The 26456-nt window shown below is 44.7% G+C and overlaps 1 protein-coding gene across 4 annotated transcripts; it reads right to left on the bottom strand.

Moving 5' to 3' along the window:
• Positions 1–4: 4 nt before the first annotated feature.
• On the bottom strand, positions 5–26102 carry LOC139370008 (vascular cell adhesion protein 1-like). 4 transcript variants are annotated; one of them, XR_011627088.1, is made up of 11 exons: positions 25926–26102; positions 24332–24500; positions 24050–24129; positions 23604–23951; positions 23172–23432; positions 5047–5215; positions 4199–4278; positions 3751–4098; positions 3468–3582; positions 807–971; positions 5–85 (listed from the first exon to the last, which is right to left on the bottom strand). XR_011627088.1 is itself a non-coding variant. In XM_071109290.1 (10 exons), the coding sequence occupies exons 1-10, from the start codon at positions 25975–25977 to the stop codon at positions 887–889; spliced, it is 1707 nt and encodes a 568-aa protein (XP_070965391.1). In that variant the 5' UTR covers positions 25978–26102; the 3' UTR covers positions 290–886. The 4 variants fall into 4 exon arrangements, 2 of the variants coding, with proteins under 2 accessions (XP_070965391.1, XP_070965392.1); XR_011627089.1 differs by having other exon boundaries at positions 3496–3582; XM_071109290.1 differs by lacking the exon at positions 5–85 and having other exon boundaries at positions 290–971.
• Between the last annotated feature and the right edge of the window lie 354 nt (positions 26103–26456).

Genomic DNA, 26456 nt, shown 5'->3' with positions numbered 1-26456 from the left:
CTGCGCGGTAGTGTGACGTAGAAATCGTGCGACAGAGATGGGTTTGGAGTCTTCGAGAAGCAGAGGGTCCTGAGCTAATATTTCACTGTGAAAGTAAACATTTATATTTTTAGACTTAGTTCATTTTAATTTCTGTGGAATGTTTATTTATTTCTAGAGCAAAACGTTAAGGTACATTCTGTTTATAATCACACATGTAATCTATAGCGTCAGCCACAGGAGGGCGCACAAGGAGCAAAAAGCTGATTTTTTGTTGTTGTTGAAATGACATCAAGTTACACCTTCTGAGTTCTTCCAAATGGTTCTTTATTGGAAATATATACAAAAGAAATGCATTAATTTACACACACACATGTGCATACAGATATAATAGTGCTTTCTTTGCACACATATCCTGTCATTTGGTACTTTATGATCACTGAGTGAATTAGACAATGCAAGTTAATAAATACTGAAATTAACATGATCTGCAATTGAAAAGTATAGTATTTTATTTTCTGCCGGTCTGCAAGTGTAACCAGATACACTACAGGACCAAAAGTATATGGACACGAACATCTCATTCTAAAATCATGGGCATTAATATGGAGTTGGTCCCCACTTTGCTGCTATAACAGCCTTCAGTCTTCTGGGAAGGCTTTCCACTAGATGTTGGAACATTGCTACGGGCACTTGCTTCCATTCTGTGAGGGAGCGGTAGGAAAGGACGTGGAGAGCCACACCCACTCATCAGGATTTCCAACCATTCACCTCTGCTCACATGCTCTGACCCCAACCCCTCCTCTACATAACGGACTGGTCCATACCGTTGTGTTGCACCACGTGTTTGTTCTTGTGTCGTCGTGGCAACATGATTTTCAGCTGTTAATGGCTCATGCGCGTGTGTTTATAGTAAGAAGAGTAGATGAAACAGGAGATCACCAAGAGGATCACCACCGAAGCCAGCCCTGCAATGATGGGCAGGTAGTCCACTACAGGGCAGGAGAGTAGAAAGAGAGGAGAGGGAGATGCAGATGGGGCAGAGAGGAGGAGGAGGAGAGGAGAGGGAGATGCAGATGGGGCAGAGAGGAGGAGGAGGAGAGGGAGAGAGGAGAGGGAGACGCAGATGGGAGAGAGGGGCAGAGGGGAGTAGGTGAGGGAGAGAGGAGAGGCAGAGGGGAGAGAGGGGCAGAGGGGAGTAGGTGAGGGAGAGAGGAGAGGCAGATGGGAGAGAGGAGAGGCAGAGGGGAGTAGGTGAGGGAGAGAGGAGAGGCAGATGGGAGAGAGGAGAGGCAGAGGGGAGGAGGAGAGGGAGAGAGGAGAGGAAGAGGGGAGAGCGGAGGAGGAGAGGAGAGGCAGATGGGAGAGAGGAGAGGCAGAGGGGAGGAGGAGAGGGAGAGAGGAGAGGCAGAGGGGAGGAGGAGAGGGAGAGAGGAGAGGCAGAGGGGAGAGGGGAGGAGGAGAGATGCAGTGAATTTAGAAATTCATATCCCTTGACTTTTCAGACATTTTGTTACGTTACAGCCTTATTCTAAAATGGATTCAATCTACACACAATACCCCATAATGACATCACAATACCCCATAATGACATCACAATACCCCATAATGACATCACAATACCCCATAATGACATCACAATACCCCATAATGACATCACAATACCCCATAATGACATCACAATACCCCCATAATGACATCACAATACCCCATAATGACATCACAATACCCCATAATGACATCACAATACCCCCATAATGACATCACAATACCCCATAATGACATCACAATACCCCCATAATGACATCACAATACCCCATAATGACAAAGCGAAAAAAAATCAATTACATTTTTTTTTAAAATACTTTTATACTCAGAATTGAGCATCCTGTTTCCACTGATCATCCTTGAGATGGTTATGCAACTTGATTGGAGTCCACCTGTGGTAAATTCAATTGATTGGACATGATTTGGAAAGGCACACACCTGTCTATATAAGGTTCCACAGTTGACAGTGAATGTCAGAGCAAAAACCAAGCCATGAGGTCAAAGGAATTGTCCATTGAGCTCTGAGACACGATTGTGTCAATGCACAGATCTGGGGAAGGGTACCAAAGAATATCTGCAGCATTGAAGGTCCCCAAGAACACAGTGGCCTCCATCATTCTTAAATGGAAGAATTTGAAACCACCAAGACTCTTCCTAGAGCTGGTAACCCGGCCAAACAGAGCAATCGGAGGAGAAGGGCCTTGGTCAGGGAGGTAACCAAGAACCTGATGATCACTCTGAAAACGCCCCAGAGTTCCTCTGTGGAGATGGGAGAACCTTCCAGAAGGACAACCATCTCTGCAGCTCTCTACCAATCAGGCCGTTATGGTATAGTGGCCAGACGAAAGCCACTCCTCAGTAGAAGTCACATCACAGCCCGCTCGGAGTTTGCCAGAAGGCACCTAAAGACTCTCAGACCAATGTGAAACAAGATTCTCTGGTCTGATGAAACCAAGATTGAACTCTTTGACCTGAATGCCAAGTGTCACATCACCATCCCTATGGTGAAGCATGGTGGTGGCGTCACATCGCCATCCCTATGGTGAAGTGATGTGTGGAGGAAACCTGGCAGCATCACTTTTTTTTATATATATAACTAGTCATTTAAGAACAAATTCTTATTTCCAATGACGGCCTGGGAACAGTGGGTTAACTGCCTTGTTCAGAGGAACAGTGGGTTAACTGCCTTGTTCAGGGGAACAGTGGGTTAACTGCCTTGTTCAGAGGAACAGTGGGTTAACTGCCTTGTTCAGGGGAACAGTGGGTTAACTGCCTTGTTCAGAGGAACAGTGGGTTAACTGCCTGTTCAGGGGCAGAACGACAGATGTTTTACCTTGTCAGCTCGGGGATTTGAACTTGCAAACTTTCGGTTACTGTCCCAACACTCTAACCACTAGGCCACCGGCCATCCCTGCGGTTAAGAATGGTGGTGGCAGCAACATCATGCTATGGGGATGTTTTTCAGCAGCATGGACTGGGAGACTAGTCAGGATAGAGAGAAAGATGAATGGAGAAAAGTACAGAGAGGTCCTGGAGAGACCGAAAAATAGCTGTGTGGCGACACTCCCCATCCAACCTGAGAGAGCTTGATAGGATCTGCATTTTTAATATAACCTTTATTTAACCAGGCAAGTCAGTTAAGAGCAAATTCTTATTTACAATGACGACCTAACCCTGCAAAACCCAGACAACGCTGACCCAATGGGACTCCCAATCATTATTTTTTATACATTTGCAAAAAAAAATCTAAAAACACGTTTTTGCTTTGTCATTATGGGGTGCTGTGATGTCATTACGGGGTATTGTGATGTCATTATGGGGTGCTGTGTGTAGATCGGTGAGGGGGGGAAAAACGATTTAAACCATTTTAGAATAAGGCTGTAACGTGACAAAATGTGGAAAAAGTCAAGGGGTCTGAACATTTTCTGAATGCAACCAACCAATCATCCAACGAGGGGGCAGGGTTACCATTTGCACTACAGGCCAGTGATAAGGTGTCGCCCTCTGTGATTCTCATGGAGAAACATCCAGGACTCCTAGTGATCTGAGGCTTGTCTAGAAGAGAAGGAAGGAGGGAGAGAGAGAGAGATGAGAAGAGAAACAAGTTGATTAATGAGAGAAAATGAAGTGAAAACAGCATTCGTCAACGTCATGACTCGTCTGGTATCTAATTAACTAACGGTTGTACTAAATGTGTGTAGACAGAGAACCAGAAGGACTCACAGTGCACGGTGATGTTGAGGCGGTTTGAGTCCATTACAGGAGGAGGTTGGGGTCCCTCTGGTCCCAGATCCAACATGGCTGAACACAACAACTGGGCCCCGTCATCATCTCTACCAGGGGTGAAGTCCAGGGTGTAGGTCCCATTCTCTGGTGTCTTGATGTTGTCCTTGGATTTATGTTGTGTGTCTAATTCTGTCTGTTCACCAGTGGCACTGACTTTGTAGAAGGTCACCCTGAGTCTCCCAATAGGAGCGATGTTCTGGACAAGACACTGCAGCAGGTACTGATGCCCCTCAACCATCAGATCAGGGTACTTCCTATAGCTGATGGAGACACTGTCTGGAAGCTCTGTGGAGGAATGGAAACACACAGTGATTAACAGTGCAGAGCCATACTAAGAATACATTCAGAAACACCAGAGAAGATAAGAGAGAGAGAGGTCACTCACTATAAACTGTGATGTCCAGCTGTTTCTGACACTGGCCTCCTTCGGTGTAGCATGTAGGTGTGCTATACCATTCAGTCACACTGTCAAATCAAATCACATTTTATTTAAAGCAGCAATCCTTAGTTGAAACAATAACCAACTTGATTTAAAGACTTAAATAGCAAATAAAGACAATAACACAGTTGAAGTTCAAACATCAACAAAGTAGCCAGCTGCCACTGTTTGCCACTATAAAGACTAAAAAGGTTTAAAAAATCTCTCCTGTGTCTGCCTCTCTCACCTGTCCACCCTCAGCTGTGTCTGCCTCTCTCACCTGTCCACCCTCAGCTGTGTCTGCCTCTCTCACCTGTCCACCCTCAGCTGTGTCTGCCTCTCTCACCTGTCCACCCTCAGCTGTGTCTGCCTCTCTCACCTGTCCACCCTCAGCTGTGTCTGCCTCTCTCACCTGTCCACCCTCAGCTGTGTCTGCCTCTCTCACCTGTCCACCCTCAGCTGTGTCTGCCTCTCTCACCTATCCACCCTCAGCTGTGTCTGCCTCTCTCACCTGTCCACCCTCAGCTGTGTCTGCCTCTCTCACCTGTCCACCCTCAGCTGTGTCTGCCTCTCTCACCTGTCCACCCTCAGCTGTGTCTGCCTCTCTCACCTGTCCACCCTCAGCTGTGTCTGCCTCTTTCACCTGTCCACCCTCAGCTGTGTCTGCCTCTCTCACCTGTCCACCCTCAGCTGTGTCTGCCTCTCTCACCTGTCCACCCTCAGCTGTGTCTGCCTCTCTCACCTGTCCACTCTCAGCTGTGTCTGCCTCTCTTACCTGTCCACCCTCAGCTGTGTAACAAGTCTGCCTCTCTTACCTGTCCACCCTCCAGCGTAGGATCTTCACCTTGTTGTCTGTTAGACCAACCCCTCCCTGGATGGCTTCCCAGCCCATCTCTACAGGGGTATCTGAGCTGCAGTTAGATGAGGCTGGGTCTCCATACTTCACCACCAGCCTGGCAGGACTGATCACCAGGCACTCAGCATCTGGAAGACCAAGGTCAAGTGAAAACTTTATTGTTCTGTTAATGTTGATTTTATTGTTCAAACCAAACAGGACGATATTATTGTCTAATGTTTATCTATCTGTATGTTAATCAACTACATGTTACACTCCATCAACCAGAAGTCGCCCCCCCCCCCCCCCCCAAAAAAAAAGGGGTTAAATATGTGTATTTCCTTTTAAATATATATTTTTTTGGGGGGTACTTACAATAATCCTAAAATCAAATAGGTAAATGATCAATGGTACGACCATCTTAGAACAATTCCATATGTTACCTCAGTAGAATGTAATTTACCAAGTACCTGTATCACAACGTTGTACTAGACCAGAAGTCTAATTTACCAAGCACCTGTATCACAACATTGTACTAGACCAGAAGTCTAACTTACCAAGCACCTGTATCACAACATTGTACTAGACCAGAAGTCTAATTTACCAAGCACCTGTATCACAACGTTGTACTAGACCAGAAGTCTAATTTACCAAGCACCTGTATCACAACATTGTACTAGACCAGAAGTCTAATTTACCAAGCACCTGTATCACACCATTGTACTAGACCAGAAGTCTAATTTACCAAGCACCTGTATCACAACATTGTACTAGACCAGAAGTCTAACTTACCAAGCACCTGTATCACAACATTGTACTAGACCAGAAGTCTAATTTACCAAGCACCTGTATCACAACATTGTACTAGACCAGAAGTCTAATTTACCAAGCACCTGTATCACAACATTGTACTAGACCAGAAGTCTAATTTACCAAGCACCTGTATCACAACATTGTACTAGACCAGAAGTCTAATTTACCAAGCACCTGTATCACAACGATGTACTAGACCAGAAGTCTAATTTACCAAGCACCTGTATCACAACATTGTACTAGACCAGAAGTCTAATTTACCAAGCACCTGTATCACAACATTGTACTAGACCAGAAGTCTAACTTACCAAGCACCTGTATCACAACATTGTACTAGACCAGAAGTCTAATTTACCAAGCACCTGTATCACAACATTGTACTAGACCAGAAGTCTAATTTACCAAGCACCTGTATCACAACATTGTACTAGAACAAAAGTCTAATTTACCAAGCACCTGTATCACAACATTGTACTAGAACAAAAGTCTAATTTACCAAGCACCTGTATCACAACATTGTACTAGACCAGAAGTCTAATTTACCAAGCACCTGTATCACAACATTGTACTAGAACAAAAGTCTAATTTACCAAGCACCTGTATCACAACATTGTACTAGACCAGAAGTCTAATTTACCAAGCACCTGTATCACAACATTGTACTAGACCAGAAGTCTAATTTACCAAGCACCTGTATCACAACATTGTACTAGACCAGAAGTCTAATTTACCAAGCACCTGTATCACAACATTGTACTAGACCAGAAGTCTAATTTACCAAGCACCTGTATCACAACATTGTACTAGACCAGAAGTCTAATTTACCAAGCACCTGTATCACAACGTTGTACTAGACCAGAAGTCTAATTTACCAAGCACCTGTATCACAACGTTGTACTAGAACAGAAGTCTAACTTACCGGTGAAGTCACAATACAGAGACAATAATGAAACTAGTATTACAATCTCCATTCCCCGTAATAATCCCTGAGCGTCCCTGAAGGACACTGTATTCTGTTAGGCGAGCTGCAGACGTGGTTTCTTCTCCAGTGACCGTTGAACGTGAAAGTACTATTTACTGGAAAACCCTAACCGACCCTTCCTCCTCCTCTTATCTCTCTCACACACACTCTCTTTCTCTCTTTCTCTCTCTCTCACACACACACTCTCTTTCTCTCTCTCTCACACACTCTCTCTCTCTCTCTCTCTCTTCCTCTCTCACACAGTGTTCTATCACTCTCTCTCTCTCTCTCTTCCTCTCTCTCTCTCTCTCTCTCTCTCTGCCCTCTCTCTCTCTCTGTCTCTCTCTCTCTCTCTCTCGCTTGACAAATATGTTTTTATAACTCTGGACATGAAATAGCGCCATTTTTTACTTGAAACCTTTAAGGAGGCTATAAAGAAATAATAACTACCTGCCTCTCTGAAGCAAGGGGTTATTACTCTTATACCTAAACCACACAAGGAGCTCTTAAATATTGATAATTGGGGTCCAATCACAATAAAGACTACTCATAGCCTTAATCTTCCTGAAAAGGTTAAAGTCTTGCTTGAATGATCTGATTGACATTCATCAATCAGGGTTTATGAAATGGTGCCATATACAGTGGGGCAAAAAAAGTATTTAGTCAGCCACCAATTGTGCAAGTTCTCCCACTTAGAAAGATGAGAGAGGCCTGTAATTTTCATCATAGGTACACTTCAACTATGACAGACAAAATGAGAAAAAAAATCCAGAAAATCACATTGTAGGATTTTTAATGAATTTATTTGCAAATTATGGTGGAAAATAAGTATTTTTAAAAGTAGTATGTAGGGAATAGGGAGCCATTTGGTACTGAGTATTGAATAACCTTGGCCTTTGGTACTGACCACCCTCGGCTTTGGTACTGACCACCCTTGGCCTTTGGTACTGCCCACCCTTGGCTTTGGCACTGACCACCCTTGGCTTTGGTACTGACCACCCTTGGCTTTGGCACTGACCACCCTTGGCTTTGGTATTGACCACTCTTGGCTTTGGTACTGACCACCCTTGGCTTTGGCACTGACCACCCTTGGCTTTGGTATTGACCACCCTTTGGCTTTGGTACTGACCACCTTTGGCTTTGGTATTGACAACCCTCGGCTTTGGTACTGACCACCCTTGGCTTTGGTACTGACCACCCTTAGCCTTTGGTACTGACCACCCTTAGCCTTTGGTACTGACCACCCTTGGCTTTGGTACTGACCACCCTTGGCCTTTGGTACTGACCACCCTTGGCTTTGGTACTGACCACCCTTGGCTTTGGTACTGACCACCCTTGGCCTTTGGTACTGACCACCCCTGGCTTTGGCACTGACCACCCTCGGCTTTGGCACTGACCACACTTGGTTTTGGTACTGACCACCCTTGGCTTTGGTACTGACCACCCTTGGCTTTGGTACTGACCACCCTTGGCTTTGGTACTGACCACCCTTGGCTTTGGTACTGACCACCCTTGGCTTTGGTACTGACCACCCTTGGCCTTTGGCACTGACCACCCTTGCCTGTGTCCAAATCCTCTTGACTGGCTCCTTTTCTCTCTATAGTGCACTACCTTCCACCAGAGCACTGTGGGCTAATAACACACTAAACTCCACTAACTGTATTGTGAATGTGAAACAACAGCACCACCTACAGGACAACAGAGGAAACTTACATGATTTCCCAAAAAGTTTTTACATTGATAAAAATACATTCTTATATTTGTCCTGTTGAAAATTGCATCTCCCAACTCTCTCTGAGACACCATCTGGGAGTGAGATCATGGCAATTAGGCTGGGAAAGACTGGAAAGATGAGACTCAAGAATAAATAAATAAATAGGAGGTAGTTTTGTGCCAACAAAAAAAAGGGGTTAAATATGTGTAAAACATTTAAAAAATAATATATATATATTCCCTTTTAAATATTTTGGGGGGATAATTACAAAAATCCTAAAGTCAAATAGCTAAATGATCAATGGTACGACCATCTTAGAACAATTCCATATGTTACCTCAGTAGAATGGAATTTACCAAGCACCTGTATCACAACATTGTACTAGACCAGAAGTCTAATTTACCAAGCACCTGTATCACAACATTGTACTAGACCAGAAGTCTAATTTACCAAGCACCTGTATCACAACATTGTACTAGACCAGAAGTCTAACTTACCAAGCACCTGTATCACAACGTTGTACTAGAACAGAAGTCTAATTTACCAAGCACCTGTATCACAACGTTGTACTAGACCAGAAGTCTAATTTACCAAGCACCTGTATCACAACATTGTACTAGACCAGAAGTCTAATTTACCAAGCACCTGTATCACAACATTGTACTAGAACAGAAGTCTAATTTACCAAGCACCTGTATCACAACGATGTACTAGACCAGAAGTCTAATTTACCAAGCACCTGTATCACAACGATGTACTAGAACAGAAGTCTAATTTACCAAGCACCTGTATCACAACGTTGTACTAGAACAGAAGTCTAACTTACCAAGCACCTGTATCACAACATTGTACTAGACCAGAAGTCTAATTTACCAAGCACCTGTATCACAACGATGTACTAGACCAGAAGTCTAACTTACCGGTGAAGTCACAATACAGAGACAATAATGAAACAAGTATTACAATCTCCATTCCCCGTAATAATCCCTGAGCGTCCCTCAGTGAAGGACACTGTATTCTGTTAGGCGAGCGGCAGACGTGGTTTCTTCTCCAGTGACCGTTGAACGTGAAAGTATTATTTACTGGAAAACCCTAACCGACCCTTCCTCCTCCTCTTATCTCTCTCACACACTCTCTCTTTCTCACACACTCTCTCTCTCTTCCTCTCTCACACAGTGTTCTATCACTCTCTTTCTCTCTCTCTCACTTTCTCTCTCTCCCTGCCCTCTCTCTCTCTGTCTCTCTCTCTCCCCCGGTTAGGGGGTTACAACGGGATTCTGGCTCTTCTTTCTAACAGAAACAGAACTCCCTCTGTAACCCACACTGTCTCACGTCTGCACTGATCTGTGTGATAACTCGGCAAAATACTCATGGGTACAATAGGCTGTCCTAATCGTCCACTGAATCCTCAAAATAGTTCATCTTACCAAAAGCTATAATAAACCTGTAGCCAATATTGACTTTTTTTTGTTAAATGAGCAAGTCTTCTCTACCTAATTCTACATCTAGCTAAGGTGTTTTGTGGTTGTAGAATCAGTATTTATGAAAAATCGAAATGTGCACGAAAATGAGCTCCCTAGCCAGTGTCTGCTTACTGCATACTGGCTGAACGGGTCTTAAAATCCATCCATATATCAAACGAATGGGATGCCAACAACGCCAGTTGTAGCTGGTGTAGTGAAATTCTAGCTAATAGCACAAATGAGTTTTGATGATAAGGCCGTTCCTGTTCCGTCCTGATAAGTGCGCTGAGTTCTGCAGCACAGCTGACTGTTTCCGGCTGTGACGTCATCACGTCGGCCAAACGTTACAACGTCACCGGCTGTCAGAGTCAGATACATGCTGATCGCTTTACAACAGTCTCGTAACTTTGGTGCGGTTCAGCTTCATCAACCAGCTACCGCAATATGGCCATTCAAACAAGCTACCACAAAGCTGCTAGCTGGAGAACATTTTATCAGCTGATCAGGCAAGGTTTTACCATAATAGCCGTGTTTTCTAGTGGTCAGCCTGATGGGCAGTGCCCTTTGGGAAAAGGGATGGATACCTTTACGGAACTGGGCAAGTCAGTTAAGAAACAAATTCTTATTTACAACGAAGCCTACCTTAGTCAGTTGCACAACTGAACGCATTCAACCGAAATGTGTTTTTCCTCTGAATCAGAGAGGTGAAAGGGGGGCTGCTTTAAATCACATCCATGTCATCAGTGCCTGGGGAGCAGGTGCTGTTGGGGGACAAAATGCCTTGCTCAAGGATAGAACAGTAGATGTGTTTCTCCTTGCCGACTCAGGAATTCGAACCAGCCACCTTTCCGTTGCTGGGCCAACGCTCTTAACAGCTAAGCAGCTACCAGCTAGTCACGTCAATGCTGAGATGCGGTGTGTTTTCTGTGCCCAGGAAATATCACGTTTTATTTCGTATATAACATGTGGATTTCAAAATGCTTTAAATACAAGGTCAGGTGTCTATTACCTTAAAAAAAAAACTTGAAAGGGAAATGTTATGCATTTAGAAAAAAAACATGTTTTTGTGGATGTAGGAGTTTTCTATCACTGGTTGCTATTCATCGACTTCCACGAGAAATATGAGCCTGAAAATAATAACATATTTAAAGTCTCTCTTCATCATTTTATATTTCTAGTCCAATTTTCTCTCGTCAATGACGTTTTATTTTCATGATTATTGTATTTTCCGTGTCCCTGATATCACTTTCCACGCTGTCAGTTTGTTATTATTCTCCATTTAAGAAAACAACCCCTTCCTACAATGACACCACATTCAGGAAGTGTCATCATTTCTGTGGTGGGAAAACAACCCCTTCCTGCAATGACACCACATTCAGGAAGTGTCATCATTTCTGTGGTGGGAAAACAACCCCTTCCTACAATGACACCACATTCAGGAAGTGTCATCATTTCTGTGGTGGGAAAACAACCCCTTCCTACAATGACACCACATTCAGGAAGTGTCATCATTTCTGTGGTGGGAAAACAACCCCTTCCTGCAATGACACCACATTCAGGAAGTGTCATCATTTCTGTGGTGGGAAAACAACCTCTTCCTGCAATGACACCACATTCAGGAAGTGTCATCATTTCTGTGGTGGGAAAACAACCTCTTCCTGCAATGACACCACATCCAGGAAGTGTCATCGTTTCTGTGGTGGGAAAACAACGGTGTAATGCTACATACATAGAAACACTCAGTTTGATCCATTATTCCATGTTTCATGTTGTTAGTCCCACTTATAAACTTGTTAAAATATGTTTGATAGAGAAGGTAAAATCCTGTTCAAGTGTCTAATTTGGGCTCCAAATGTTCACCCTGTTAGGTTCCACCCTGTTAGGATTATGCACCTAACAGGTTGGACAATGCACCTAATAAAAAACAAGCTTGACCAATATGTTTTTATAACTCTGGACATGAAATAGCACCATTTTTACTTGAAACCTTTAAGGAGGCTATAAAGAAAGAAGAACTACCTGCCTCTCTGAAGCAAGGGGTTATTACTCTTATACCTAAACCACACAAGGATCTCTTAAATATTGATAATTGGGGTCCAAACACACTCCTAAATAAAGACTACAAACTCATATTCTTAATCTTCGTGAAAAGGTTAAAGTCTTGCTTGGATGATCTGATTGACATTCATCAATCAGGGTTTATGAAAGGGTGCCATATACAGTGGGGCAAAAAAGTATTTAGTCAGCCACCAATTGTGCAAGTTCTCCCACTTAAAAAGATGAGAGAGGCCTGTAATTTTCATCATAGGTGCACTTCAACTATGACAGACAAAATGAGGAAAAAAATCCAGAAAATCACATTGTAGGATTTTTTATGAATTTATTTGCAAATTATGGTGGAAAATAAGTATTTTGTCACTAGCTTCACCCTCATGTCGCTAGCTTCACCCTCATGTCGCTAGCTTCCCCATCATGTCGCTAGTTTCACCCTCATGTCGCTAGCTTCACCCTCATGTCGCTAGTTTCACCCTCATGTCGCTAGTTTCACCCTCATGTCGCTAGCTTCACCATCATTTCAGGTCCCCTGCCCATTTCACTTCCCTTCATTGAAAATGAATGATGCACCATTGTTTGATGTGCTAGATGGTTTCTTATCAGAAGGGTAATTACAGACACAGATACACAGAGTTTCTATCCATCAGAAACAACAGGACTGCTGCTGCTGGGAGAGGAGAGGCAGAGTGAGGCATGAAACAGACAAAGTTAAAGCTCTGGTTAAAAGTAAGTAGTATGTAGGGAATAGGGAGCCATTTGGTAATTTACAACCCTTGGTACTGACTACCCTTGCTACTGGGTATTGAATAACCTTGGCCTTTGGTAGTGACCACCCTCGGCTTTGGTATTGACAACCCTCGGCTTTGGTATTGACAACCCTCGGCTTTGGTAGTGACAACCCTCGACTTTGGTACTGACAACCCTCGGCTTTGGCACTGACCACCCTCGGCTTTGGTAGTGACAACCCTCGGCTTTGGTATTGACAACCCTTGGCTTTGGTAGTGACCACCCTTGGCTGTGTCCAAATCCTCTTGACTGGCTCCTTTTCTCTCTATAGTGCACTACCTTCCACCAGAGCACTGTGGGCTAATAACACACTAAACTCCACTAACCGTATTGTGAATGTGAAACAACAGCACCACCTACAGGACAACAGGGGAAACTTACAGGATTTCAAAAAAAAGTTTTTACATTGATAAAAATACGTTCTTATATTTGTCCTGTTGAAAATTGCAACTCCCAACTCTCTCTGAGACACCATCTGGGAGTGAGGTCATGGCAATTAGGCTGGGAAAGACTGGAAAGATGAGACTCAAGAATAAATAAATAAATGGAGGTAGTTTTGTGCCAACAAAAAAAAGGGTTAAATATGTGTAAAACATTTAATATATAAATTGCCTTTTAAATATTTTGGGGGGATAATTACAAAAATCCTAAAATCAAATGGGTAAATGATCAATGGTACGACCATCTTAAAACATTCCATATGTTACCTCAGTAGAATGGAATTTACCAAGCACCTGTATCACAACACTACTAGACCAGAAGTCTAACTTACCAAGCACCTGTATCACAACATTGTACTAGAACAGAAGTCTAATTTACCAAGCACCTGTATCACAACATTGTACTAGACCAGAAGTCTAATTTACCAAGCACCTGTATCACAACATTGTACTAGACCAGAAGTCTAATTTACCAAGCACCTGTATCACAACATTGTACTAGAACAGAAGTCTAACTTACCAAGCACCTGTATCACAACATTGTACTAGAACAGAAGTCTAATTTACCAAGCACCTGTATCACAACATTGTACTAGAACAGAAGTCTAACTTACCAAGCACCTGTATCACAACATTGTACTAGAACAAAAGTCTAACTTACCAAGCACCTGTATCACAACATTGTACTAGAACAGAAGTCTAATTTACCAAGCACCTGTATCACAACATTGTACTAGAACAGAAGTCTAATTTACCAAGCACCTGTATCACAACATTGTACTAGACCAGAAGTCAAACTTACCAAGCACCTGTATCACAACATTGTACTAGAACAGAAGTCTAACTTACCGGTGAAGTCACAATACAGAGACAATAATGAAACAAGTGTTACAATCTCCATTCCCCGTAATAATCCCTGAGCGTCCCTCAGTGAAGGACACTGTATTCTGTTAGGCGAGCTGAATCATTTCGACTGGAAACTCCCCAACAATCCGCCCTCTCTCTCTTTCTCTCCTGCTTCTATAAGGGCAGTGAGGGGGGAGCCCTCCTCCTCTCTCTATCCTGCTTCTATAAGGGCAGTGAGGGGGGAGTCCTCCTCCTCTCTCTCTCCTGCTTGTATAAGGGCAGTGAGGGGGAGCCCTCCTCCTCTCTCTCTCCTGCTTCTATAAGGGCAGTGAGGGGGAGCCCTCCTCCTCTCTCTCTCCTGCTTCTATAAGGGCAGTGAGGGGGGAGCCCTCCTCCTCTCTCTCTCATGCTTCTATAAAGGCAGTGAGGGGGAGCCCTCCTCCTCTCTCTCTCATGCTTCTATAAGGGCAGTGAGGGGGAGCCCTCCTCCTCTCTCTCTCCTGCTTCTATAAGGGCAGTGAGGGGGGAGCCCTCCTCCTCTCTCTCTCCTGCTTCTATAAGGGCAGTGAGGGGGGAGCCCGCCTCCTCCTCTCTCTTTCTTGCTTCTCTAAGGGCAGTGAGGAGAAGCCGCCCTCCTCCTCTCTCTCCCCTGCTTCTCTAAGGGCAGTGAGGAGAAGCCACCCTCCTCTTTCTCTCCTGCTTCTATAAGGGCAGTGAGGGGGGAGCCCGCCTCCTCCTCTCTCTCTCTCTCTCCTGCTTCTATAAGGGCAGTGAGGAGGGAGCCCTCCTCCTCCTCTCTCTCTCTCTCTCCTGCTTCTATAAGTACAGTGAGGATGGAGCCCTCCTCCTCTCTCTTCTGCTTCTGTAAGGGCAGTGAGGATGGAGCCCTCCTCCTCCTCCTCTCTCTCCTGCTTCTCTAAGGGCTGTGAGGGGGGAGCCCTCCTCCTTCTCTCTCTCCTGCTTCTCTAAGGGCAGTGAGAGGGGAGCCCTCCTCCTCCTCTCTCTTTCCTGCCTCTCTAAGGGCAATGAGGGGGGAGCCCGCCTCCTCCTCTCTCTCTCTCTCTCTCTCTCTCTCTCTCCTGCTTCTATAAGGGCAGTGAGGAGGGAGCCCTCCTCCTCTCTCTCTCTCTCCTGCTTCTATAAGGGCAGTGAGGGGGGAGCCCTCCTCCTCTCTCTCTTTCCTGCCTCTCTAAGGGCAATGAGGGGGGAGCCCGCCTCTTCCTCTCTCTCTCTCTCCTGCTTCTATAAGGGCAGTGAGGGGGGAGCCCTCCTCCTCCTCTCTCTTTCCTGCCTCTCTAAGGGCAATGAGGGGGGAGCCCGCCTCCTCCTCTCTCTCTCTCTCTCCTGCTTCTATAAGGGCAGTGAGGAGGGAGCCCTCCTCCTCCTCTCTCTCTCTCTCCTGCTTCTATAAGTACAGTGAGGATGGAGCCCTCCTCCTCTCTCTTCTGCTTCTGTAAGGGCAGTGAGGATGGAGCCCTCCTCCTCCTCCTCTCTCTCCTGCTTCTCTAAGGGCTGTGAGGGGGGAGCCCTCCTCCTTCTCTCTCTCCTGCTTCTCTAAGGGCAGTGAGAGGGGAGCCCTCCTCCTCCTCTCTCTTTCCTGCCTCTCTAAGGGCAATGAGGGGGGAGCCCGCCTCCTCCTCTCTCTCTCTCTCTCTCTCTCTCTCTCTCCTGCTTCTATAAGGGCAGTGAGGAGGGAGCCCTCCTCCTCTCTCTCTCTCTCCTGCTTCTATAAGGGCAGTGAGGGGGGAGCCCTCCTCCTCTCTCTCTTTCCTGCCTCTCTAAGGGCAATGAGGGGGGAGCCCGCCTCTTCCTCTCTCTCTCTCTCCTGCTTCTATAAGGGCAGTGAGGGGGGAGCCCTCCTCCTCCTCTCTCTTTCCTGCCTCTCTAAGGGCAATGAGGGGGGAGCCCGCCTCCTCCTCTCTCTCTCTCTCTCCTGCTTCTATAAGGGCAGTGAGGAGGGAGCCCTCCTCCTCCTCTCTCTCTCTCTCCTGCTTCTATAAGGGCAGTGAGGAGGGAGCCCTCCTCCTCCTCTCTCTCTCTCTCCTGCATCTATAAGGGCAGTGAGGGGGGATCCCTCCTCCTCTCTCTCTCCTGCTTTTCTAAGGGCAGTGAGGGGGGAGCCCTCCTCTTCCTCATCCTCTCTCTCCTGCTTTTCTAAGTGTAGCAGTTCCTGTCGGTGAGAGCGTTGTTCTGTTACTTCCTGTGACAAGAAACATAGTAATATTTCTGTGTGACAGTAAAGGCAAAAGAGAGTGAGTGAGTGAGTGAGTGAGTGAGTGAGTGAGTGAGTGAGTGAGAAGGGGAGAGTGAGATGGGGGGGAGAGAGGGAGACGGGCAGAGAAAGAGAGAGACCCAAAATAAGGACAGTTGTGAAAATAGAGAACTGTCCGATTCTTCTCTGTGCCACCAGGCGTCTCTCACTCTCGCCACAAACACACACTGTCTCTCTAGTGAACCCATTCTATTGAAATGTAACAGGTTACTTACCCAAATGACTTTAGTTTCTGTGTTTTGTTTAACCATCTCTCACACACACACACGCCTCAGTTCATCATGGCATGGACTCTACAGTACAAGGTGTCGTGTCTTTGGCTATGCCGGATTAAGTGATATGACATGCTATTCTATTAAATCCTTTCTCCGTAAATTAAATGGGGTGTCAGTCTACTCGGTGACACTCACAGAACACAACTGTGAAGAGTTTAGGCAAATATTAGCGTTGTAGCTCTTATCGCGGGACTGTGACTGTGTGAAATCACCTCCCCAGTCAGCCTGTTGTGTGTATTGACATTCACATTGCCCTGTACAGCTTTACTTCCGGATTGGGGATCAATGAAATGGGGTATCAGTCTACTCAATCAATACCCAATATGTATTTTTTCCCAACATCCTCCTCAGAGTTATCAGACTCCAAAACATCCACACAGTATTGTTTTTCCTCTGGAATAGTGTCAACCTACATGTCAATACATGTAGGTTGACAATAAATGTGTCTCTATTCACAGTTGTTTCAGAGTCCCACAATAAGAGCTACGACACTAATGTTTCTCTGGGTGTCACTGAGTAGACTGATACCCCATGTCATTGATCCACAATCCATAGGTAAGGCTGTCCAGTGAAATAAGTATGTCCCATAATGCAATTCTAAAGTCTAATACATCCAGTGAGATTTCAACAGATTTCTGTCAAATTATCCAATGATTGTCTTTGTGGATTTTATATAACAACATTCCAACCTCGTTTAGCATGATCTATTCAATTATGGCACAATTCCACTATTTGTATTCATTTGCATCACTGTCAATTACATTTACTTTTATTTTGAAGGCTAACCGCAAAGTCCACTATTTAGCTAATTCTTATTGTAGCTAGCTTCACATAGATGGGTCCGCCCACCGTTAATCAAATAAGAACTGTCTTATAAATTAGGGTTATTTTAGATGATGACACCTCGCTATATAGTTAGCTAGCGCTACTGAAACAGATTATGTCGTTTTACTATGTTTTTGGGGAAGAACATTATTTGCATCCATGAGCGAGCCAGCTTTTTATATGACCAGCACTGTAGGTGCGCGAGACAATTTTACCAGCATCATAACAATACGTAACGATGAATCGTTGTGACATATGAAGTACGAGTGATTGTGTAATCAATATGTAATAACTACGTTAAAAAAAAATATGAACGCATTTTCAGGTCCTGATTGGTCAACAAGCTAATTTGAAACGTCAAATAGTGTTAATTGACATGTATCTTTTTTTGGCATGCAAAGACCCAAACGGCGTTTCATATATTTGGCCACCCTAGGCAGAGTTGTTACAAAAAAATCTATATGTAGGCCTAAAGGTTTTTAGGCAAAATGTCCCAATCAAAACGGAAACCTCCTTGAACGTGGGAATATGCCAGGCCTATTGGGCCAAAATCAATTATGGCCTATTGTATAAATAATATAACGAAGATGAACGAAACGTTTAAAATATATCAGATTGTTTATAAATACTTTGCTACAATGACCCACTTCGTTATCTCCCCACCTCGTTTCCTTCCGTTTAGCATGGTGTACTAAAGCACGTAGTAAGTACACCATCATACTTTTGGAATAAGTGTCTTTTCAGATTCCACAATGACTCTTTAGTTGTGGATGTTTCATGTAGTCAGCGTGTAACAACTGCTATATCTGAAGAGAAAAAAACAATGGCACCCGGTATATAACCTACCAGTTTAGCACCATACCAGCAGGTGGCACCCGGTATATAACCTACCAGTTTAGCACCATACCAGCAGGTGGCACCCGGTATATAACCTACCAGTTTAGCACCATACCAGCAGGTGGCACCCGGTATATAACCTACCAGTTTAGCACCATACCAGCAGGTGGCACCCGGTATATAACCTAACAGTTTAGCACCATACCAGCAGGTGGCACCCGGTATATAACCTACCAGTTTAGCACCATACCAGCAGGTGGCACCCGGTATATAACCTACCAGTTTAACACCATACCAGCAGGTGGCACCCGGTATATAACCTACCAGTTTAACACCATACCAGCAGGTGGCACCCGGTATATAACCTACCAGTTTAACACCATACCAGCAGGTGGCACCCAGTATATAACCTAACATTTTAACACCATACCAGCAGGTGGCACCCAGTATATAACCTAACAGTTTAACACCACACCAGCAGGTGGCACCCGGTATATAACCTACCAGTTTAGCACCATACCAGCAGGTGGCACCCGGTATATAACCCACCAGTTTAGCACCATACCAGCAGGTGGCACCCAGTATATAACCTACCAGTTTAGCACCATACCAGCAGGTGGCACCCGGTATATAACCTAACAGTTTAGCACCATACCAGCAGGTGGCACCCGGTATATAACCTACCAGTTTAGCACCATACCAGCAGGTGGCACCCGGTATATAACCTACCAGTTTAGCACCATACCAGCAGGTGGCACCCGGTATATAACCCACCAGTTTAGCACCATACCAGCAAGTGGCACCCGGTATATAACCTACCAGTTTAGCACCATACCAGCAGGTGGCACCCGGTATATAACCTAACAGTTTAGCACCATACCAGCAGGTGGCACCCGGTATATAACCTACCAGTTTAGCACCATACCAGCAGGTGGCACCCGGTATATAACCCACCAGTTTAGCACCATACCAGCAGGTGGCACCCAGTATATAACCTACCAGTTTAGCACCATACCAGCAGGTGGCACCCGGTATATAACCTAACAGTTTAGCACCATACCAGCAGGTGGCACCCGTTATATAACCTATAACATAACAGTTTCCGCACTCCCTCTCTTGCTCTTGGTCCTCATCTTTGTAAGTCACCTTGATTTAGCACCTGTGTGTTTAATCAGTTTCTTTATAAAACATATTTAGTGAACTCCATGACATTAGCTAAAGCAAGGGGCTATTAGCAGCACACACGTAGACTACAAATGCATGCTGGGCCGTGCGCGCCCTCAGCTGAAGTGAGTGCTACTGGAGCGAAATTGGAGAAGACCCAACGCTCCAGCCTTTGGGAATCTCGCTCCACGATCCAGTCAAATTGAGCACGCTCTGCTCCGTTGCAGCATCGCTCACATACTCTGGTCCCTACCAGGCTACTGTGTTCACAATGTATTTCTTTGTAGGCTATAGCCTGGAAATAATTGAAATAATCTAGCCTAAATAATTAATTTTGGTTCCTTCTCAGGCTCCTGACCAACTTAGTGTTTATATGCTGTTTAATATGACATGTAGCCTATTTGAAATTAGGTCCGGTCTAAGGCACTGCATCTCATTGATGGAAGCGTCACTACAGACCTGGTTCGATTCCAGGCTGTATCACAACCGGCAGTGTTGCGCACAATTGGCCCAGCGTTTTCCGGGTTTGTAGTAAGAATGTGTTCTTAACTCAAATCAAATGTATTTATAAAGCCCTTCGTACATCAGCTGATATCTCAAAGTGCTGTACAGAAACCCAGCCTAAAACCCCAAACAGCAAGCAATGCAGGTGTAGAAGCACGGTGGCTAGGAAAAACTCCCTTAACTGACTTGACAAGTTAAATAAAGTTTACAATTACAATTTTTTTTTAAATCATGTTCATCATTTCATGTTTATTCAAATACCTTTCATTCACATCCATATTGTTTGGTTTGAATACTTAAAAACAATTGGTAGGTCCAGGTAGTCAAAAAATAGATTAAATTGTGATTTAAATTGTGATATAAATGAATGGAGCGATTTTGGAGCAGTGTTTTTTTTCTGTGAGGGAACGGTAGGAAAGGACGTGGAGAGCCACACCCACTCATCAGGATTTCCAACCTCTGCTCACATGCTCTGACCCCAACCCCTCCTCTACATAAAGGACTGGTCCATTCCGTTGTGTTGCACCACGTGTTTGTTCTTGTGTCGTCGTGGCAACATGTCTTTCAGCTGGTAGTGGCCCATGCGCCTGTGTTTATAGTAAGAGGAGTAGGTGAAACAGGAGACAACCAAGAGGATCACCACCACAGCTGCAGCCAGCCCTGCAATGATGGGCAGGTAGTCCACTACAGGGCAGGAGAGTAGAAAGAGAGGAGAGGGAGATGCAGATGGGGCAGAGGGGAGGAGGAGGAGGAGGAGAGGAAGGGAGATGCAGATGGGGCAGAGGGGAGGAGGAGGAGGAGGAGAGGAAGGGAGATGCAGATGGGGCAGAGGGGAGGAGGAGGAGGAGGAGAGGAAGGGAGATGCAGATGGGGCAGAGGGGAGGAGGAGGAGGAGGAGAGGAAGGGAGATGCAGATGGGGCAGAGGGGAGGAGGAGGAGGAGGAGAGGAAGGGAGATGCAGATGGGGCAGAGAGGAGGAGAGGAGGAGGAGAGGAAGGGAGATGCAGATGGGGCAGAGAGGAGGAGAGGAAGGGAGATGCAGATGGGGCAGAGGGGAGGAGGAGGAGGAGGAGAGGAAGGGAGATGCAGATGGGGCAGAGGGGAGGAGGAGGAGGAGGAGAGGAAGGGAGATGCAGATGGGGCAGAGAGGAGGAGGAGGAGAGGAAGGGAGATGCAGATGGGGCAGAGAGGAGGAGGAGGAGGAGGAGAGGAAGGGAGATGCAGTGAATTCAGGAAGTGTTCAGATCCCTTGACTTTTTCCACATTTTGTTATGATATATTTTGGTATGTTACACTTTATGTTACAGCCTTATTCTAAAATGGATTCAATAAAAAAATATATCCTCATCAAAATACCCTCATCAATCTACACACAATACCCCATAATGACATCACAATACCCCATAATGACATCACAATACCCCATAATGACATCACAATACCCCATAATGACATCACAATACCCCATAATGACATCACAATACCCCATAATGACATCACAATACCCCATAATGACATCACAATACCCCATAATGACATCACAATACCCCATAATGACATCACAATACCCCATAATGACAAAGCGAAAACAGTTTAAATATATTTTTAATACTTATTAAAAATAAAAAACAGAAATACCTAAATATTACTAATTGAATTTGATTTGACACGTAATTTTGATTTTGCAAAATGTAAATGATTACTTTTCGAAGGCACTGTAATTTATTCAGACCATTTGACATTTTGTTATGTTACAGCCTTCAGAGGTCAACACACAATACCCCATAATGGCAAAGCAAAAACAGGTTTTTGGAATTTGTAGTAATTTTATTAAAAATAAAAAACAAATACCTTTTTTACATAAGTATTCAGACCCTTCGCTATGAGACTTGAAATTGATCTCAGGTGCATCCTGTTTCCACTGATCATCCTTGAGACGTTTCTACAACTTTATTGGAGTCCACCTGTGGTAAATTCAATTGATTGGACATGATTTGGAAAGGCACACACCTGTCTATATAAGGTCCCGCAGTTGACAGTGAATGTCAGAGCAAAAACCAAGCCATGAGGTCGAAGGAATTGTCCATTGAGCTCCGAGACAGGATTGTGTCGAAGCACAGATCTGGGGAAGGGTACCAAAGATTATCTGCAGCATTGAAGGTCCCCAAGAACACAGTGACCTCCATCATTCCTAAATGGAAGAATTTGGAACCACCAAGACTCTTCCTAGAGCTGGTAGCCCGGCCAAACTGAGCAATCAGGGGAGAAGGGCCTTGGTTGGGGAGGTAACCAAGAACCCGATGGTCACTCTGAAAAAGGCCTAGAATTCCTCTGTGGAGATGGGAGAACCTCCCAGAAGGACAACCATCTCTGCAGCACTCCACCAATCAGGCCTTGTAAACATGTGTTGTCTGAATGCAGATGTATTGACCCTCTGGGCAGAATAAACTTGGTTGAACTTTCATAAATGTTCGTTGAGTTTTTCACTCTGAGATTTAGAGCCTGAGATGCTGTGCCTTAGACCACTGCACCACTCGGGAGCCCAAATACAGGTGTGCCAAGCTTGTACCGTCATACCCAAGAAGACTCGGGGCTGTCATCGCTGCCAAAGGTGCTTCAACAAAGTACTGAGTAAAGGTTCTGAATACTTACGTAAATGTGATAAAGTTTTGTATTTATTATAAATTTGCAAAAAGTGTCTAAAAACCTGTTTTTGTATGTCATTATGGGGTATTGTGATGTCATTATGGGGTATTGTGATGTCATTATGGGGTATTGTGATGTCATTATGGGGTATTGTGATGTCATTATGGGGTATTATGATGTCATTATGGGGTATTCTGTGCAGATTTATGAGGGGGGGAACAATTTAATCAATTTTAGAATATGGCTGTAAAGTGACACAATTTGGAAAAAGTCAAGGGGTCTGAATACTTTCCACGCAACCAACCAATCAGTCAATGAACCATCCAACCAATCAACCATCCAACCAATCATCCATCCAACCAACCAACCAATCATTCAATGATCCATCCAACCAATCAACCATCCAACCAATCATCCATCCAACCAACCAATCATTCAATGAACCATCCAACCAATCAACCATCCAACCAATCATCCATCCAACCAATCAACCATCTGTCTCACCTGTGACCTCCACGTTAACAGTACAGGTGCTGTTTCCCAGGGGGTTGATGGCGATGCAGGTGTAATCTCCAGAGTGAGACTTGGCAATGTTGGTGATGGTCACTACGGATCTCTCTTCCATGGTGTTGGGGTCGGCTTGGGGGAGCAACCAATTGTAGGAGGGGGCAGGGTTACCATTTGCACTACAGTTAAGTGATAGGGTGTCGCCCTCCGTGATGCTCATGGAGAAACATCCAGGACTCATAGTGATCTGAGGCTTGTCTGAGGGGGGACAGTGAGTGAGTGAGTGAGTGAGAGAGAGAGAGAGAAACAAGTTGATTAATGAGAGAAAATGAAGTGAAAACAGCATCCGTCAACGTCATGACTCGTCTGGTATTTAATTAACTAACGGTTGTACTAAATGTGTGTAGACAGAGAACCAGAAGGACTCACAGTGCACGTTGATGTTGAGGCGGTTTGAGTCCATTACAGGAGGAGGTTGGGGTCCCTCTGGTCCCAGATCCAACATGGCTGAACACAACAACTGGGCCCTGTCATCATCTCTACCAGGGGTGAAGTCCAGGGTGTAGGTCCCATTCTCTGGTGTGTTGATGTTGTCCTTGGCTTTCTGTTGTGTGTCTAATTCTGTCTGTTCACCAGTGGTATTGACTTTGTAGAAGGTCACCCTGAGTCTCCCAATAGGAGCGATGTTCTGGACAAGACACTGTAGCAGGTACTGATGCCCCTCAACCATCGGATCAGGGTACTTCCTGTAGCTGATAGAGACACTGTCTGGAAGCTCTGTGGAGGAATGGAAACACACAGTGATTAACAGTACAGAGCCATACTAAGAATACATTCAGAATCACCAGAGAAGATAAGAGAGAGATGTCACTCACTATAAACTGTGATGTCCAGCTGTTTCTCACACTGGCCTCCGTCTGTGAAGCATGAAGGTTTGATCTTCCAGTCAGTCAAACTGTCAAATCAAATGGAGTATTTAAACTGCATTTAAAATAAATCAATGAAAATAAAAAAACAGAAGTCAACACAAGAGATGGATAAATGTATAAAATAACAGTAAAACCTTCATTAAAGACCATCGAAGCCACATAACAGTAAAGTCAAACTATAAAGGTGTTTTAAAAGTCTCAGCTGTGTAACAAGTCTGCCTCTCTTACCTGTCCACCCTCCAGTTTAGGATCTTCACCTCCTTGTCTGTTAGACCCGTCCCTCCCTGGGTGGATTCCCAGCCCATCTCTACAGGGGTATCTGAGCTGCAGTTAGAGGAGGCTGGGTCTCCATACTTCACCACCAGCCTGGCAGGACTGACCACCAGGCACTCAGCATCTGGAAGACCAAGGTCAAGTGAAAACTTTATTGTTCTGTCATTGTTGATTTTATTGTTCAAACCGAACGGGACAATATTATTGTCTAATGTTTATCTATCTGTATGTTAATCAACTACATGTTACACTCCATAACCCAGAAGTTGCCACACACACACACACACACACACACACACACACACACACACACACACACACACACACACACACACACACACACACACATGCTACAGTACATCTCCCGTACTAGCAGACCCCATGCTTCTAATGACCTCTAGTTATCACTATGGCAACACAGACAACATCTGGATCCTCCTCTTCCTACCATTGTGCTCTGTGACGCCAAACACACACACACACACACACATACACTGGCCTACAGCCAGATCCACACAGACTCTTTGGACTCCAAATACTATTTCACTCTGCCCTAATAAGTACCACGAAACACACAGGCTTTCCAATTTATAAATTTATCCATTTCAAAATACTTCATATTAAATAAATAAAGTACTAAAATAGAAAAACGAAACAGAAAAACACCTAAGCTATTTGGAGTAGATTGCGTCAATCTATTTGATATAGTAATAAAATCCCCATCAAAATATGTCTGTTGAAGCTTTTTTTTGTGTGGGCTGCGTCTCAGTCTACTGCATCCGCCTTTTGTCGTCATTCTGCATCTGCTGTGGAAAGTGGCAGAGCTACAGTGGAACGATGAGACTCTCACGAATATGAATGTGTTCCCCGTTCTGCTCTACGACCCTCACAAGCCCCACGGGACTCGTCTGAAGTCGGTACCGCCGATGTGCCAACTTCCGTCTGTGGCGTCTGAACCTTTTGGTAAACAAACTACTATGACATCACTATGGAAACGGGAAACTCTCAGGCAAACTATAAATACATTGCGGTGTCCCCCCCCCCCCGCCCCCCCCCCCCAAAAAATGGGGTTAAATATGTGTCAAAAGTTAAATATATATTCCCTTTTAAATATTTTTGGGGGGATAATTACAGGAATCCTAAAATCAAATAGCTAAATGATCAATGGTACGACCATTTTAGAACAATTCCCGATGTAATCTCAGTAGAATGTAATTTACCAAGCACCTGTATCACAACATTGTACTAGAACAGAAGTCTAATTTACCAAGCACCTGTATCACAACGTTGTACTAGACCAGAAGTCTAATTTACCAAGCACCTGTATCACAACGTTGTACTAGACCAGAAGTCTAATTTACCAAGCACCTGTATCACAACGATGTACTAGACCAGAAGTCTAATTTACCAAGCACCTGTATCACAACGTTGTACTAGACCAGAAGTCTAATTTACCAAGCACCTGTATCACAACGATGTACTAGACCAGAAGTCTAATTTACCAAGCACCTGTATCACAACGATGTACTAGACCAGAAGTCTAACTTACCGGTGAAGTCACAATACAGAGACAATAATGAAACAAGTATTACAATCTCCATTCCCCGTAATAATCCCTGAGCGTCCCTCAGTGAAGGACACTGTATTCTGTTAGGTGAGCTGAATCATTTTGACTGGAAACTCCCCAACAATCCGCCCTCCTCCTCCTCCTCCTCCTCCTCCTCCTCCTCCTCTCTCTCTCTCTCTCTCCTGCTTCTATAAGGGCAGTGAGGGGGGAGAGGATGGGGGGGGGGGGGGGGGGGGGGGGTTTAGTAGGTTCCTGTCGGTGTCATTGGTTTGGAATTTCCCAAAAAGCTCAAGAAAAGCATTGTTCTGTTCCTCCCCAGAGACCAGAAACATTTTTCTGTGTGACAGTACAGGCTACAGAGAGGTGAGTGAAAGATGGAGAGAGAAATGGAGAGGGAGATGGGGGAGAGAGAGGGAGATGAGATCTTATCTGTCGGAAAGATATCAGTTTGTCTCTGTGAATAGTTTGTCCTCTGACAAATCAACTGTAAATTTCGGCGTTCCTCAAGGTTCC

Source organism: Oncorhynchus clarkii, chromosome 17 (assembly GCF_045791955.1).
Source record: "Oncorhynchus clarkii lewisi isolate Uvic-CL-2024 chromosome 17, UVic_Ocla_1.0, whole genome shotgun sequence".
Taxonomy (NCBI): domain Eukaryota; kingdom Metazoa; phylum Chordata; class Actinopteri; order Salmoniformes; family Salmonidae; genus Oncorhynchus; species Oncorhynchus clarkii.
The sequence above is the reverse complement of the archived record's forward strand: the minus strand, read 5'-3'. Positions and strand labels throughout refer to the sequence as shown.